The 18,698-nt window shown below is 43.3% G+C and overlaps 1 protein-coding gene across 3 annotated transcripts in view; it reads right to left on the reverse strand.

Annotated features, from left to right (window-relative positions):
* SPON1 (spondin 1) overlaps positions 1-18,698 on the reverse strand; it is a 247,809-nt gene that overhangs the window by 89,607 nt on the left and 139,504 nt on the right. For all 3 annotated transcript variants that reach the window (XM_070428271.1, XM_070428270.1, XM_070428272.1), the window contains one exon: positions 11,351-11,499. In XM_070428271.1, the coding sequence (XP_070284372.1) occupies positions 11,351-11,499 (149 nt within the window). The remainder of the gene's footprint in view (positions 1-11,350; positions 11,500-18,698) is intronic.

The raw sequence follows: 18,698 nt of genomic DNA on the forward strand, positions 1-18,698 counted from the left end.
ACCTTATACAAAACTCTATCATGATGCACAGCTCAGCAGCTTGAAATTTCTTGCTGTTCCATTTTCCTTAGTCCTCAAAGCCAGGCCTTAGAAGCTTTATTGCCCACATGGTATCAAGGGGAGATGTTATAACGTGGGGGCAGAACTTGAAAAGGCAGCAGAATCTCTCTCCATGAGACGGGGTTCTTATTTCTGCGGTTTGTTTCTATATTTCTATCCTAAAGAAAAATTGCTATGTTTACACAGTTATAGAACCATTGGAAGTGTGACTTATGGCTTTATAATTTCTGTAGCTAATTTCATATACGATGAAGTTTCAGAGACAATTTAATTTCTTTCCTCCTCTGAGACAAGAATTTTAAGTTGTTGCAGGGGAGTAAAGAGTGCATTATAACTTGGGGGATGGTGTATTGTGTCTCCCACACTGGATCTTATTCAATACGTGTCAATTAATTATCTGCTGACTGAACCAATGCCCTGGTCTCTGGTCACTGCCCTGCTCAGGGCTGCCCTGTTCCTACTGGTCTACCTGTAATCTTTGCAGCCTGGTATTCAAGGTCATTGATGAGATGACCCAACCTCCCTTTACAGGTCCATCCCCTACCCCTTTATGCCGTGCATCTCTCACTGATGGCAAGCTGGACCACTGGGAGGGTGGTTCCTGGCTCCATGGGCTGGAAGAACTTGTTTGCATGGGGAATGTCAGGGTTACCTTTAGGAGAGTTTCAGGATGAGGCACCTAAGGAACTGCATAGATAGGAGGGACATTCCAGAGACACTCTGACACGAGGTACGAAATGAACAACCCATCCTCAAAACAGACCTGAAGACCAAATGAAATGGTGCCGAGGGATACAGCTCTTGAGACAGCTACCCCATGCAGCCAAAGCGCATGTACTGGCTGCCATCCTAACATGCTCAGTTTGGGGGTCCCCATCCTCACATGAGGAAGGTGACAAGAAAAACGGCTACCCTGGTCCTGATGGTCCAGCAAGAGCAAGACAAGAAAGGAGCTAATATTTTTTGAGCATCAAAATATTGAGTTTAATATGCAGCTCATGAAACCTCACTTCCCGAGGCAGGGGAAAGTTCAGTCTGTGCTCAGTCAGCCCTGTTGCACTTGACTCCCCTAGTCCAGGTTGCTCTGTGTTGTACTCACCTATTTCTATGACAAATTTCCCCAAGAAATCAACAGCCCCTTAAGGATAAGTGATTTCCCAAATATGGTGTTTGACACAGGAATGAATGAATGAATGAATGAATGAAATCTATACTAGGTGCATACACCTTTTTACCACTAGATGGCAAATATTCATTGGAAAGTCTGGCACTAACGGGTCTCAGAAACAGCCCTGTGAAAATGACATAAGTTTTTCAGTAAACGGGGTAGTCCATACAGGGTGAGATGTTTCAGGGCTGCCTATCCCTCTTCTCTTTCAGCAGAGAGGAAACCAAGCACTGGAAGTCAGGAGTTCAGGCTGCAGATCTGTGCTGCCACTAGCATCTGGGCAAGTCACATATATTTCCTGAGCCCTGTTTTCTCGTCTAAAACAAACAAACAAGCAAACAAACAGCATACTGTGGTGACTTTAGATAAACACGTATTAACATCTATGATACCTCAGACCCTGAGTCAGGTGCTGGGGATAAAGACATGACTCAGAAATGGTGCTTGCCTCCAAAACAGTGCTTCTCAACTCTGAGGTGAAAGACCAGTGTATGCTGTCATTTAAAAAATATCCAATCTTGCCGAAACCGGTTTGGCTCAGTGGATGGAGCGTCGCCTGCGGACTGAAGGGTCCCGAGTTCGATTCCGGTCAAGGGCATGTACCTGGGTTGCGGGCACATCCCCAGTAGGGGGTGTGCAGGAGGCAGCTGATCGATGTTTCTCTCTCATTGATGTTTCTAACTCTCTATCTCTCTCCCTTCCTCTCTATAAAAAATCAATAAAATATATTTAAAAAAAATATCCAATCTATTGCAGACTGTATTTTGGTAAAATATAATTAAAGTGTAATAGTAAAAACAATAAAAGAAAAAGTAAAATTCAAATCCTGAAATTTCTATTATTATTAGATCTGGGGACATTGTTAAGTTGCCATTTCTAAGTGCCTATTCTTAACTTCTGGACTTAGCGCTTCATGGACTAGTTGCAAATGGCCTGTGGGCAGGCACCAGCCCACAGACCACACTCTGTGTAACACTCATGAGGGCGGCTTGCACCAGAGTCCCGTGAATATGGGACAATCCACAGACAAGCTTCTCTCTCTGCGGGTATTAAACACTGAAAGCCTGTAGACACACTGCCTGGTCATTTAGAAGGTGGAGAGGGGGTGGTTGTGATCTCTCCTGGGGCCTTTCTGGAGAACGTTCTGGCCAGTCCTTTCTGATCCTTTAAGACATCAGACCTTCCAAGGCCAAGTGGCTGCCAACTACCAGAAGGGCCTTTGGGCACCTTTCAGCCATTCCCATGCTGTCTGGACTTCCAGGCTCTTCCTGTTTGTGGCCTCACCCCTCAGACCTAAGCCAGGTACCAACGTTGCCTTTGCTTTCTTCCTTGGCCATAATTCATACTCCTTCCCTGAGCAAACTGCTTTGGTCCACCTGAATTATAAATCCCCGCTTCTGACCAGCCTGGCCCCTGGGACCAGGTCCTAACTGGGGGTTTTCAGGGCACACTGGCACCATGTTGGCCTGACTCTGTGAGCAGAGTCTAGACAGCTCTGTTGGTCACTGGGATGAGAACATTCCACCAGGAACACATAACACGTTTCCTCATGTGGTGTCTTTTAAAGATTCCCAAGCTTGGGTGTTTGGCTTACTTCAACTCTGAAATAATCAGTTTTTGAATAGATAACTGCAAAAACATGGCACAACATTTGAAGGGCACCAGAGGCAATATAATGGAAACCTCTCCCCTCCCCCGACCCAATTCCTATCGCACAGTCTCTCAGTCCCCTTCCCAGAGGCAACCCCCATTCGTATTCTTATGCACCCTTCAAGAGATATATGCATACGTCTTCAAAAGATAACACAAATGGAACACACTATAAATACTCTGCTCACTTTCTCATTTTTAAAAATATGTTCTTATTGATTTCAGAGAGGAAGGGAGAAGAAGAGATAGAAATATCAAAGATGAGAGAATCATTGATTGGCTGCCCCCTGCACGCCCTCTACTCAGGATCTTTAGACGGAAACCTGGGCATGTGGCCTGAGCAGGAATCAACCATGATTCATGGGTCAATACTCAACCACTGAGTCAGAGAAATGTACCCTCCACAGAGTTGTATCCATCTGTGCTGCCACAATTGGCATATTGAAGTTTCTGTTTTCCTACATCTGTCAACTGTAGCTCTGTGAATGAATTTGCATTTCTGTAATTGTAAATAAAGTTGAGCATCTTTTAAACTATCTAAAAGCCACCTAATTTCTTTTTCTGAGAACTTTCTATGTATTTTGATGATTTTTTTCTTTTGGTTTATTGGTCTTTTAAAATTGACACATAAGTGCTCTTTATATACTAAAGAACTTAGCCCTTTGGTGACTGTAAGAGCTACAAATATTTTTCTCCCACTTTGTCCTTCATCTTTAAAAACTTTAAAGAATCTTTCCCACAATTAAAAACTGTTTTTAGCTTACTTTTATCAGTCTTTTCTTTTAGGGCCTCTGGATTGTGTAACATGCTTAGAAGGGACTTTGTTCTAGATTATAAAAATGATTCTCTCATGTTTTCTTCTAATGCTTTTACATCTTCATTTTCAAATATTTAAATCTTTTATATACTTGGAGTTTATTTTGGTTTAAGAATTGAGGTATGAAGCAAACTGGTTTTCTTGTGGCTTCCAGTTGTGTCATTATCATTTATTAAAGAATCAATTTTCCCCCAACCGATTGAAATTATACTTTTTTCATATACTTAATTTAAGATGAATTTGAGGCTATTACTCTGTCTATTCATGCTCTAGTTTCACACAGTTTTATTTAATGAAGTTTTAATATCTGGTTTAGCTAGTCTCTTCCCTACACCCCCCAAATCATTATTCTCTTTAAGCCATTTTCTAACTATTCTTGACTATGTAGCTCTTCCATAGAATTAGTCTGTATAATTAAAAACTTATTTGGCATTTTTGGGGGTAGCACTTGAAGTTTAAAAATTAAGTTTGGGGTATTGGTCTTTTTGTAGTATTCCATTTCTTATCAAAGTTTTCTTTGTTTATTTAAATAACATTCTTGTACATGTACAAATAGTACAAAAAGGCAGATGGTGAAATGTGGACACACATTTCAGTTCTAACCCCTGGTCTAGAGACAATTTCATAGAAACACTCTATGCATATAAAATTTTATATGTGCACATAATCATTTGATTCTCACCCACCTACCTTTTTTTCCCTACATGGCAGAAAGCTAGAGGCACTGTTTCGCTTTCCAGTATATACAGATCTGCCTTATCCCTTTTAATAGTTGCATGGCATTTAACTATATAACAGCAGCCAGTCCCCTATTGATAAAATTTCTTCTTTCCATCTCTTATTTGTATAAGCAATGTTATAATAAATCTCCTCCCTCATACACCTTTGTGTGAGAATATTTCCAGAAGACAAATTCCTAAATAGAGAATTATTATGTTGAGGTATAAATAAAATGTACAAACGGTAATGTAAATCTACTCAACACTGCATAAATGTACACTTACAAACAATTAAGATGATAAATATTGCATTACGTGTTTTGCTACAATAAAACAAGAAAATGTACCATTTTGATAGCTATTGCCAAACTGCCCTCTACATCTTAAGGCAATTTGTTAATTATTCCCCATTTACATTTGCCTTCGGTCTGCAATATTTTGGCTCAGTTGCTGTAAAAATAGATTCTTGTGTGAGTTAAGCAATCTATAAGTTTTGAATAAAATGGTCCCCCATTTCCCTGAGACAGAGATTCTCAGAAAAATTCCCCGGATTTGGTGATGCTCCGGTGCAGATCGAGGGAGGCCAGAAACGGCTGGGAAGAGGCAGACCAGGTTTATGAAAGAACAGGTGTCACTGAATCGCTTTGGCTGCTTGTCCTACTGTGATTTTGATTTGTTTGAAGACTCAACTGAAAGCAAACAAGAGGTTTCATGGGACTCAAATCACACCTTTCAAATGATGTTCTAATTTCTGTCTCATGTCTGTGACTGAGAATCTTTAACTCCTTTCCTACCCCATTCCTAGTATCATGTTGTTTCTATCAAACACAAGTGCCCACTTATACACACTCCATGGAGTTAAACTTTGAATGAGATGGGGAAGGACAAAGAAGGATGGACAATGACGTTAATGTAACACAGCTAAAACTAGGCACTCCTGGGGGCTGTATGCAGCAGGGTGACAAATCTAAAAAAATTGTATCCAATCTGACTCCAAGAAGCCTTGGAAAGTACTGTAGGTCTTTTTTATTATTAATTTTAAAAAAATTGATTCTAGAGAGGGAGGAAGGGGAGTGGGAAAAGATGGAGAGAGAGAGAGAGAGAGAGAGAGAGAGAGAGAGAGAGAGAGAGAGATCGTTGCCTCCGCATGTGCCCTGACCGGGGATTGAACCCACAACACAGGTATGTGCCCCAACTGGGAATCTAACCCACAACCGTCAGGTGCACAGGTGATGCTCAACTACTGAGCCACACTGGCCAGGCTGGAAATTTATTTTAACAAGAGCTGGTGTGTGTGTGTGTGTGTGTGTGTGTGTGTGTGACTTTCTCAACCAGACAGGGCAGCATGTTATAGTCCGTGGAAAACATCAGAAATAAGGCAGTGGTTTTCATTAGAGAAAAGTGATCAAAAGTTTAGGAACTCAATCAGGAAAAGTAAGTTTAGTAGACATATATATCTTCTCTAACTGTGTAAAGATGAGAAAAAAATCTCAAAGCCTTTCTACCAGTTCCCAAAGTCTTATAAACTGTTTCAACTTTAAAGAAAAAGAACACTTGCTTATTTATTGATTATTGGACCATAGGTGGTACAATCATCCTACTGGCTGGCTTAGGTGATCTGCCAAAGGCTTTCTGAAGATGAAACAAGCAATGCCTATATTAGGTTGCACCGTTATCTGACCTCTCACTGGCAGGGAAGCCTTGAATCCGAGAAACCTAAAAGCCGGTGTGTTTTATTCTCGTGCATTTTTTTTTCATGAGTGAGTGGCCATTCACAGTTAATGGTTTTATGCAAGAGACATTCATGGCTTGCTTGTGAATTAACCAATTCGGATGTTTGTTGAGCAACTACTAGGTATGAGAATGAATTAGGTGCTGGAGATATTTGGTGAGCATCTGGAAACATGAAAGACTGAGCTGATGCAGAAGGTTCTTCCTTTTGCTACAAACATAGAAATGCCAGACAGAATACAACAAGACAGATTTTAACAATACCTAACTGTGTTTAGAAAATGTCTAGATGCCAGGAATGGGGAGGAAAATCTACCCCAGGCCCATGAGCAGGAGCTGGTACATGGTGGCCTGTCTGGGCTGTGGACCAGGACATGGGCCCTGGGGCTAGAGGTGAAGGGAATAAAGCCATGCGAGGAGAGAGGGAAAGATCTTGATGGGAGATGAGTTGCAGGAAGACATTCCTGCATCAAGTTGGACATTGGAGAGCTACCCTGTTTATGAACAGGATACAAGAAAGCTCTCCATCAGTCACCGGGGAAGGTGGCAAGGAAGCTTGGCCTCTGTCCAGACCCCTGAGTAAAATTCACTTTCAAAAAACGGAAGTCCTAGTCTCTCCCATGTATGAGTGCAGAATCCATATTTATACTGGCCATGCAGTAGGGCCTTCCCCACTGATAAATGACATAAAAACTCAGGTGGACAAGACCAAGATACAATGTCACCCTAAGGAGACACAGAGGACTCCCACTGGAAAAAAAAGAAAAACACCACTAGAGATGATCAAACAACCCAAAACCAAATGAGGAAACTAGTGATGGGCAGAGAGAGAGCAAGTTCCATTCAAAGGAACATTAGTCCTGAAGACCCCGAGATATTAGAATAATCCAAAGGAGGCAATTTGACATGTTTAAAATTGAAGAGGTACAAGGAACCGTAATGAAACAGTAGGATGAGTATGAATAGAGGCAGTGAGGAAGGCCAACGGGTGCCTGCTTTCAGGGGACACCTAGCCTGCTTGGGAGAGGGAGCAAACAGCAGTGAAGCCTGGGGGATTCAGAAAATGGCACGTTCAAGAGCGGTCAGTCCAGTGTCTGCAGTTCCCCATCCGATGCGCAGATGCCCCTAAAGAAAGTATAATTTTTAAAAATATATTTTATTGATTTTTTACAGAGAGGAAAGGAGAGGGATAGAGAGTTAGAAACATTGATGAGAGAGAAACATTGATCAGCTGCCTCCTGCACACTCCCTACTGTGTATGTGCCTACAACCAAGGTACATGCCCTTGAACAGAATAAAACCTGGGACCCTTGAGTCCGCAGGCCGACGCTCTATCTACTGAGCCAAACTGGTTAGGGAAAAACTATAATTTTTAATAGTTACTTATGTATCTGCCGCTCCACCCATTCTGTGAATATTTCATGCTGCACCACACTCCCCGTCATTCCTCTTGCCACACCAGCCTTCTCTTAGTTCTTCAGGTACAATAAGCCCAGTCCTGCTGCAGGGCTTTGCACATGCTGTTGTCACCATCTAGAAGAATCTCTCCCTTCTGCTTTTCTTTGGGGTCTCAGCTTCATGGCTACTACTCAGGAAGACCTCCTCTGACCACCTATCTAAAATGGTCCCTCTCTACCACTGTCCTCTATGTCACCCCTGTTCTTTTGCACTTATAATTTACAATTACTTATTTTCCTTGGTATCCCCTGTTAGAATGTAGACGCTATGAAGGCAGGAAATGAACTGTCACATCATCTCTAAAGACTGGCATTTAGCAGATGTTCAATACATTTATTGAATAAGTAAATTAATACACTTAATTGGGGGTGTGGTAGGACCTGATTCATGTTTTATAAAGTGGCCTGGGGCCTGGAGATTTACCTACAACAATATCTACTGTGACTAATATCTACGATTACAATTTTCTACTACTAATAAGATTATTAGTTTGTTCATTTGTTTGAAAGCAATCAGCATAAGATTTACTTCCAACTATATCTACTATGAATAATAGGAAGAGGATTGGAGGCAGGGAGATCGGGAGGCTAGTGCAAGAATTTAGGCAAGAGATGAGGATGGCTTAGACGGGGCAGTGCTGATGAGGGAGTTGACTGAATGAATTTAAGAGAGAAGGCAGAAGTTGGGGTAGGGGGAGAATCTGATGCCTAGGTTCCTAGTAAGGATAACATGGTGAGTAGGGCACCAGATTTGGGCCAGCAGCCAGCAGAAAACCAAACAGTCAGTCAGTACACATGCCATAAATGTGCACTAGATAAAGTAGAAACGGTCTTAGTGTAACATCTTCGTTACCATGAGTACACATCAGCTCACTTTCTGTTCCCGGGTCTACCTACAGGTGTGATCTACCATTTTCTACTGCTACCACCTGCCTTGCGTTGCCCATTTGTGACCTGCCAGGCTAATGCACAGTGCCCACCAGAGCACATTTGCCTCCGTCTCCCTCTAAGAAGTGTGCCCTGCGCCCTTCCCCCACTCTCTCCAGCCACCAGTGTCATTATTGCCAATAATGCTGCTGTAATTTTTTATAATTTTCTTGGTGTTTTGTAGTTATATTAACATTAAAAATTATACTCAATGATATTATCACAATTTCCCACTACTAATGGGATTATTAGTTTGTTCATTTGTTTGAAAGCCATTAGCATCAGATTTACTTCCAACAATATCTGCTGTGATTTTTAATGCCCTTGAAACTTGTAGCGAGTCTATAATACGAGAAGGCTGGTAAGCATATAAATGTCTTCCTTGGGAAGAAAGGGCTTTTTATTTTCATCCTGGTTGGACTCGGGTTCTTTGATAGAGTGATTGGTAGGATATAAAGTATTAAAGGCTCAGAACACTGTGTTAGTTTGTAGATGTGTTCAAACAAGTTCCCGGTTATTCAGGGGACATGTTTATATTCTAGGAGGATTCCCACCTCTGCTCCTTTTTATGTTGCTTCTTACCTGACTTACATAAAAATATAATAAATTGGGTGTTTGCAGGAACGATAGAACCATGATGTGTTTGGAAGTGAAGGGGCCCCGAAATCACTCTATCCAACTGATTTTCTAAGGAGCTGGGAGTTCGATGCATTGTTAGTGTAGCTCTGGAAACAGGCTTATGTCAGAGGCTGGTGAGAGGAGTTTCTCTGTCGGGCAGTTGTGTGGGGCAGGGAAGGTGGATAGGCGGGGCCAGTGTCAGGTGTGAGACCCACAGATTCTCAGGCCCCGAACTGTGAAATTCACAGCATTGTCATCGTGAAAATCTTAACAAGTTTTGAACAAGGCAACTGACATTTTCACAAGGCCCTGCAGATTTAATATCTGGTACTATGTACAGGGTTTGGAGGCAGACAGACTTGAGTTCAGGTTCTGGTATTCTCTAGCTATTGCCTACCTCAGTTTCTTTATCTGTAAAACTGACAATATGTTGTCTTCTCAAACCAGAAGTGAGAGCTAAAGGTACATGTCCAGTACGCAGGGGACCTGAAAGGCAGTGATAGACCTTGAGACGTGCTCAGTGGGATTTTTATCAACATGTGCAGTATCGATAATTAAACTTCTGACTATGACTTAATGTCAGAAACACTAGCCAGCTGGGACAAGCAGACATCGCCTGTGTGGTACAGAAGCCAACCCCAGGTGTGCTGGCTAGTGTTTCTGAACACACTAAGCAAGGAATGTTTTCCTAAGGGGAGCATTCTAGGGCTGAAGGCCCTGTCCATCACTTATCAATCTTTTTGCTGCTATGACACATGACAGATATGTTCACCAGCACAACACGGTCTCAGTGTCTCACATTCATACATGCTTCCTTTTTTTCCAGAAAACTCTCAAGATAGCGAACAAGTGAGACTGGCATTATTATGAAGATGCCCTTGCCTTGGATATAAATTATTTGCAAACTTCAGTATTTCAACCATTATTTGTAACACATGGTTTTCCCCATACCACACGACAGAACTTGACAAGCCAGCGTATCAAAATTCCAATCCTGAGAACTAGAAATATGGATGGATCCTCAGGATCCCAAACAGGGAACTTCCCTCCCACCCCCATGACAAGTGGAACCAACTGGGACCAATAGGAGCCCGCCGTGACTTTGCCGATGTGTGTGGCTGTGCTACGGCCTGAATAAGTGATGCCAGTGACCAGGCAGGACAGCCAGAGTCAGAGGAACACTGAGCAGTTGGTCAGATAGACTTGTGATGAATACATGACAAGCAATCTTAAAACATCTGGTTAAACATTATTTTTTCCAAGAATGGAGAAAGGACTTTAAATTGAATTCATAAGAAACATAAGCTGATTTCCTGGGCATTTTGGGACTTTGGTCCAAAAGGATTTCTCAGGGGATTAAAGTAGGAGTCAGGGTGACCTTTGTTGCATTCAATTAGGGTGTGTGGGGGCCGGGAGTCCAGGTGTGTGACTTCCAGGGGAAGCACCTCAGCTGCACTCAGCTTCCTTCGCTGCTCAGGTCTGTGGGCACATGCACATCGGGAGACATGGGCCCAGTGTCTCTATGGCCTCCTGCATTGTCTCTCTCTGGCCCAGAGGGGTTTTGGGGGTAGTGATGGCCAAAGCTGGACCATCTCCTCTCCACAGGGCAGCCTATGAATGGCCAGAGGAAAACGCAGCTCCTCTTCCAAGATCCCTCATAACAAGTTATTTCTCCTTTGTCTCTCAGTGGTAGGAGTGGGTACCTAGATAATAGTACAGCTCTTGGACCCACAGAACATGGCACATGGTACCTGAAAGATGCTTCAGTTTCTAATGATTAGAACAAACACCTGCCTACTTTACCAAACACCTCAAATGTTTATCTTTGGAAATGGCAGTTCTGGCTTGGACAACCTGGATGTCGCTCCTTGACGCTCTCAAGGATCATGGTAAGCAAATCGTAAACCGCCACGTGGACTCTCAGGAAACCAGAGACGGTGCCCCAACAGTGTGGCCACAACAGCAGCTTTTAGCACAAACGGAAGAAACCACAAACACAGTCAGAGAAGGACAACATGATGGGCATTGGTGCCTCTGTCCTCAGCCTAACCCAGACCTTCCAGACTCAGCAAATAGATTCTGCTTCCTGGGTACCGGTTTTCCAGCACATTGTACTATCAATTTCGAGATCCTGGGAAAGAAATCTAAAGAATGTTTTGACTGCATTTCTGGTTTTGGGTTATTCAGTGATTGTTTTTCTTACCTGTTGCCGAATTTCTTCCTCCATTTTTACTGGCGAGCCCAATTCTGCAACTTGTTTGACGCCTTCGCTGGCATATCCTCCATACTCCCACAGCACGTAATTCTTGGAGTGGGATCCACCAATGATTGCAGACCAGTGATTGGCCCGACCTAGGAAAGCCAATCAGGATGCAGGTATCAGTGTGGCTGTGGCTCAAACTCAAGGCCCTTAAATGATGGGGAGGAAGTATAATTCGACAATAACTAAACCAGAGCTGGCTACCCACCTGCTCGGTGCTAGGCCCTGGGCTATTCAGGGATGAGCAAGACAGTCCCTGTGAACAAGTAAGTCTTGGGAATATGCAGACAGGGCAACGGTAGATGACTGAATAAGACACAGAGGCAGCCCAGAATGATGACTTCCATTTGGAAGGGTTTCAGAGAAGGGGACAGCTGAGAGAATTTTAAAGGCTGATCAAATTTGTAAGATAGAATAGAGAGGCGATACTATTTCTGGCAGGCTAAGAAACATTAAATAACACTGTGTGTTTGGGAAACCATAAGTAATTTAGCATTGCTGTGTCACAAACTGTCAAGGGAAGAGGTAAGAAATAATGCCAGGGAGGTAGGGAGAAGCCTACTCATGGATGGCTTTGTTCTAAATACTTCAGGAGGCTGGATGTCATTTGAAAGGGTTTGAAACCACAGAAGGGTTCTGAGTAGGGGAATGATGCGATCACATTTGAATTTCAGATAAATCATCCAGGCAGCAGTGTAGAGAATGCATTAGAGGGAGCAAAATTGGAGTGCAGAGCTGGGGTGGTCAGCACTGAGCAAAAGGTAAAGGGATCGAGTGTGAAATAGGCTTACAATTCTGGGGAATAAGCATTGTTGCCTTTAGCTGGCTTTTCTGTACCTCCCAGGATGGGGGTGGGGAAGGCAGGCTAGCCATGCTGAAGGATGCGAAGGCAGTTGGCATATGAGGACGTGACCAGTCCACTGTGTTTTGGTGGGGATCAAGCAGGAGGGTGACTATTGTGGGATGTAGGCGGGAATTCATGATTGACATAAGAGGAGAGCAGAATAAGGTCTGGGGGGAGGGGGGGGGGCCAAGACAGATCTTAACCTGGAGATTTTTTAAAGTCCCAGAGAGAGGAGGGAGAGGAGCAGAGTCAATACCAGTGTGACACTGGGTTTGCTTTGCACGTGATGAATGTAGACACATATATATGTCTTACTAAGTTCCATACAATTCATCATAGGGTTGGCTTAGTTCTCTGCCATTCTTTGGTTGGGTTTAAAAAGTCTCCAGTTTAAGAACATTTTCAGACATAGGGAAGAGGAAAACTTGCACTGGGCGGCCTCAACTGACATTTGCAGTTCACCACCCTGTGGCCCAGAGTGGGCAGAACTCTCCACTGCAACCCACCACTTAGGAAATGATTCCCAACACGGCCTGATCCTGTTTACGTTTGCCACCTGCTATCCCATGGTCCCTGCTCCCAAGGGCACATTAAGAGCATGGGCACAAAGCCAGCCTTCTGGCCTGCTGAGGGCAGCCTTGTCCCACCCCAGGCAGATGACAACGCCGCGTGGGTCTGCCCAACTGCTTGTTCATTATTTCCCACACATCAGGGAGATGCAAACTTGCGTTTATCTGTTGTGTCCCTAGAGAAGACAGATGGAGACGCTGCCCGCTATTTCTCTCACTCACTTCCTGAGTGGGGAGAATGTCCTAGCTGTCATCTCAGCCAAGAGCACTGCTTGTGTCAGAGCAAGAGCAGGAACTAGTGCTGGCCTTTGGTTCATGATATGAGCTCAGGGAAACCAGTCAAAGCACCTCTTGGTCCCCCTGTTCTGTGCCATCAAAATGCCCTCTTGTTCCAGACCCATCCTACCTGCAACTTAAAAAATATATATATTTTTATTGATTTCAGAGAGGAAGGGAGAGGAAGAGAGAGATAGAAACATCAATGATGAGAAAGAATCATTGATCTGCTGCCTCCTGCACAGCCCACACTGGGGATTGAGCCTGCAACCCAGGCATGTGCCCTGACTGGGAATCGAACCGTGACCTCCGGGTTCATAGTTTCATGGTCAACCACTGAGCCATGCTGGCCTGGTGTCCTACCTACAATTTTCGTACCTCAGTGGCTTAGCCCATGCTGGTCCCTCTGTGCTTCTTTACTCTTGACTTGGCCAACTCATCCTTCCTTCGTGATATCCAGAAGCCTCCCAAGACTGATTGAAACCCTTGTCTTAGGCCTCCTCACAGCACAGATAACGTTTAAAATCACTTGTTACTTGTCTGCTTTCCACTAGACTTAAGCTCCCTGATAGAACTTGTCTTCAGCACTGTATCCCCAGTACCTAGCACTGTGCCTGATGCAGTGTGAGTGCTCAGTACACATTTCCTAAAGCATTTCATCCAAATGATCCAATGGGAAGGTGGCAGTGTCTGTGCTCGGAGCATTTGGGAGCAGGCTTGAACAGATTGGATTCAATGTGATTACATTCAAATCTCAGTTCAGCATAGTTCCTGACACCTACTGGGCTAAAGCACTTAGCTATCCTGCATGCTATTAAGAAACAAACACCAACCAACAACAGAAAAGAAACCATTGGTCTTAAAGCCAACAGAGAAGGATCCAAATCCTGGCATTGTTACTTCCTAGCTGTGTAAACTTGGTCAAATTCCAATTACTGTATCTCCCTGAGTTTCGGCTCCCTTTTTTATAATTCAAGAATGATAATGCCTACCTTATCAACCTATTATATGAATTAAATTCAATTTTTGAAAAAGTGAGATAATATATATGCAATTACTACTGGCAACACAATAGACACTCAATAATTATAACTTCCTCCTTTCCTGGTTGTTAGGGAGACTGTAAAAATGAGTAAAACATGAAACCTGCCTCAATTCAGTATAGGAGATAAGAAATAGAAAATATGGAACAGGATAAGAGGATGGGAACAAGCACAATCATAGGGGGATTAGGAGATGGGCCCAGATGGGTCTTTCTGGTTTATTCACTCAACTTCCATTAAATCTGTGCCAAGTGCAGTGGCTGGCCATGGACACTGACAGGAATTAGATATGGTGCTTGCTCTGGAGGGACTCACAGTCTAGGGGCGGAGAAACAGATGGATAAGCAGATTACTTACAATTAAGCATGGTCAGGGTTATTACAGAAACAAGAACACAGAGCACAGGGGATGGAGCAGCTAACTCCAAATTCCCCTAACATCCAACGATTCAGTCTGAAGGCACATGTGCAGAGAAGCGAGTGCCTCAAGAGTGGGATGCCTTTGTGGTTTCTTACCCTTCAATAAATGTCATTATATCAGTTCCGACCCTCTAGTCAATACATTTGCAAGTTTTCTACTATGATCTTACAACATACCACATTAATTCACATTTCAACACATGAATAACATCAACCACATGACAGATACATTCAGGGCACTAAGCTAGGGTGAGGGACCAGACTATACCCTCCCTGGTGGAACAAGCCAGGCATCCATTGAAAAACAATTGGAAAGGGCATGATTTCAGTTGAGGGGCAGTCATTCAGGTGCAGAATGATACAGGGGAGAAATGCATGATGACCACGAGCCAGCCATTCAATCTCTCAGAGCCTCAGCTTGCCTTTAAAAAAATTTATTTTCAACTACAGTTTACACTCAATACAATTTCATACCAGTTTCAGGTGTACAACAGCAAAGTGGTCAGAAAACCATGCACTCTACAGAGCGGTCCCCCTGCTGCCCCAAGCACTCACCTGGCCCCATATCCAGCTATCTCAACATTACCAACTACACCCCCCATCTGGCAATCTGCATCTCTGTGGCTATTCTGCAACTATCAATTTGCACTGGGGAAAAAAAAGAGAGTAATTACTGGGCTTGACTTCTCTCTCAGAGTTGTGCAAAGTAATTGGGCTGGTTTCTGAAAGGACTATGAAAACTTTAAAGAACTGTACAAAACAAAGGTTTCTGAACAATTATAGACAGAAAGCACTATGGGTATCCACAAGAGGAATTCAGAAAAAAGTGGAGGGAGCTAGGAAACTTTCTCATTGAAAGGAGGCTCCCATGGGAAGATTGGGCAGTAGGAAAGGATTCTATTAAAAAATAGGTAAGAGGATTAAACATTTATTGAAGGGTATTAGGTGTTAGGTATAATGCTTTCCTAGATATAACCCTTGCTACAACCTCATTCTCATTGTCTAGATGAGGACATTGAGTCCCAGAGATGGTAAGAAACCTACCCAGTCTCACAGAGCTAGTGATGAGCAAAGCTTGGGTTTAAACCCAGGTCTGCCTGATCCCAGAAGACACACTCTTTTCTCTACACCCCACTGAGAGGCCAGGAACCAGAGAAGACCATTTGGTGGGCTGAAGAGTTAGAAGACAAAGAAATAGAATGAAAAAGAAAGTCAGGGCCAGGTTGTGGGAGGGTGCTGAGTGCCGGTCATGGTAAATGGCATTGATAAAAGGGGAAAACATGATGGGAGTTTCCTTCTGGAAAGAATGACAATAGCTACATATTGAGCTGATACTATGTGCCAGGCACTGTGCCAATGACTTGACCAACATTATCACATTAAACACTCAAAACAGAAAACCATTTTGATACAGACACAATTATAATTTTCATTTTCCACATGAGGAAACTTAGACTCAGAGATGTGGAGTTAATCCATGATCATAGAAACAGATGACTGAAGATGCTGGGACTGAGTTAGGTCTGTCTGGTGCCAGGGCCCAGCTCTTCTCCACCACACCACACCGCATCTCCAGCAGGATACACTCCAGAGGGCCCAAGGGTGAAGAGACCAACTAGGAGACCCACTGGCATTTCCTGCATGAGTTGTATAGGGTCTGATTTAGGGCATTGGAGAGAAAATGGAGACTCAGGGTCAGAGGTATGAGCAATAAGAGGAAAGATGGGACAATCTTTGGGAGGCAGTTTGGTGAAATAGTTAAAATTCTGATTTTTGGACTAGACTAACATGTACTCTAGTCTCAGTTCTGAAATTTCCTAGCTTGAATAAGTAAATTAATCACTTTCAAGCTCAGTTTCTTTTTCTGTAAAGTAGGAATATTGACTTGACCAACCTCCTAGTGTTTTGAGGCTGAAATAATGACTAGTGGCTGGCACATAAAATAGGCTCGATGCTAATAAATGTTAATCAGTAAAATTAAATTGGAACAAGGCAGGGCAAATCCAGTCAAGTTTCTGGAAGGCATGGGAACCAAAGAGACTCTGATTGGATGATTGGGCAGCAGTTTGACTTAGGACTGGTAGGTAGAGATAGAAAGGTCAGCTGCAAGAACCTAGATATGAAAAAATGGTAGAGAGTTGTCTAAATGTGACACAGTGGTCTGGGGCCTGCAGAGTAAGGTGGTTAAGCAGAATCCAGTAGACTGAGACACAGAGAAGTTTAGACTTGGGCCCCACCATCCTCCAGGAAATAAGAGAGGAGAGAGAGAAGCCCCATTATCAGAAGGTCTGGGACTAGGGGGCTAGGTAAATGCTTGTGGCCTTCTTAAAGAAATACTCCCACTGGGGTCCTTGGTGAAACACTGAGCTTCAGTCTTGGGTGCAGGGGCAGAGACACCAAGACCATCACCAACCCCTTTTGCTCCCAGGTATGGCCACAGCCATTTGGTTTAGCATGCCTCATTCTGGTTCTGGCAGTGTCCAATTGGCCTATACACATCTGGGTCTAGACATTTACTCCCAATAGCTTAGATGAAGGCATAGATGGAACACAGGCAGGTGGGAAGCGGCAGGAAGAAGTGATTATACATGTGAGTTTGAGATACCGATAGCCAACCAGGTACATTTGTCTAAAATGCCACTCCAGGGACATATATCCTGAATATATGTGCAGTAGCCTTATTTCTGACACCTTTTCTGTTGTCATTGCTGGTGCTAAATTACCATTGTTCATAACGATGCCTAAAAGGCCATCACTGATAAAAGAAGAGTATTTTCTGGCTTTTTGTCTGGTGTGGGAGACAGCACACTGCAGGGTAAATGGATTCCCTGAGATGTTCTGCATACGGCAGGTGTTCAGTGACAGCCCAGATTTCCTGGCCTGCTTTGACAGTGGCTGTATTCCCCTGCCAATCCCAAGCCTGAACAAAGCCGCCCATTCATTTCCTTGACATCCATTTATAACACTTCACTGGAGAATGTTCTACAACTTGGTGACTGGTTTACTACAGCATCCTGTTATCCAACCTCAGCCTCAGCAAATCTTTTTTTTTTGGGGGGGGGGGGGGGGGGAGGACCCTGTAATTTGCTAGAGTAGCAACACCAGAACTCCTCTGATCTCTAAGTCTTAGCCTTCTCCCACCTTTTATCTTTTAGTAAACGACCTTGTCATTTAACTCTTCTGAGAAGACCAAGGTCAACCCGCCCACAGACTCATCCATGCACCATGTGGCCAATAGAAAAATGCGGTGGACTTGCCAGCTCTATTCATAAAAGTCATCTTGGATCTCACTTTCCTCTTGCCCTTGTTATTCTCATCCTAGGCTCAGTTCCAGAATCTGCATGGTTTCTGATACCTTGGAATTGGCTACAGAACTTGGCTCCTCTGGGTTTGCCCCTGGGTGCTGACCAAGACACAGCGTGTACTAGGACTTGTTCTGTGGCTCTTCCTGCTCTTGGCTGCTTCAGAAACTCACTCTAACCAAGCCATTCTAGTTTTCAGGATCACATCCCAGTCTGGCCTCCTGGAAAAAGCTCTGCATGGGGAAATATGTCAATTAGGCCAGAAATTCCTCACCTTTCTGTTGCTCAGCTAGAACTTATTGCCATCAACTTTTTTCCTTTCTTAAGGTCTCAAGAAAAGTGTCACTTTTTCATTCTAGAACCAACTCTTGCACTTTTGAAATTGGTTATATTCTTTTATATTTCCTTGAGGCCTCCAATAATAATATCCTATTCTATTAAGTTAGTTTATTGAATGAACATTTATTGGACATATAGGATGTCCCCCAAAAATGTATATACACTTTTTTATGATAGCTCAATAGATGTTCATTTCTTTTTAGATTTAACCCATTGGAATTAGTAATTATTCAAACTGTGTGTACATTTTTGGGACACCCTCTATACTATGTGCTAATCCAGGGATCAGCAAGCTACAGCTCACTGCCTGTTCTTATTCCAATAAAGTGTTTTATTTTACATACTATTTTTTAGTGTTTATGGCTGCTTTCATGCTGCAATGGCAGAGTCAAATAGTTACAACAGACAGAGTATCTGGCTGCAAACCCCCTAAAATATTGACTATCTGGCCCCGTGTAGAAAAGTTTGCTAAAACCTGTGCCACTCCATGGAGACTGAG

This window comes from Myotis yumanensis, unplaced genomic scaffold (assembly GCF_028538775.1).
Source record: "Myotis yumanensis isolate MYYU_CA2020_CCGP unplaced genomic scaffold, mMyoYum1.0.hap1 SCAF_10, whole genome shotgun sequence".
Taxonomy (NCBI): domain Eukaryota; kingdom Metazoa; phylum Chordata; class Mammalia; order Chiroptera; family Vespertilionidae; genus Myotis; species Myotis yumanensis.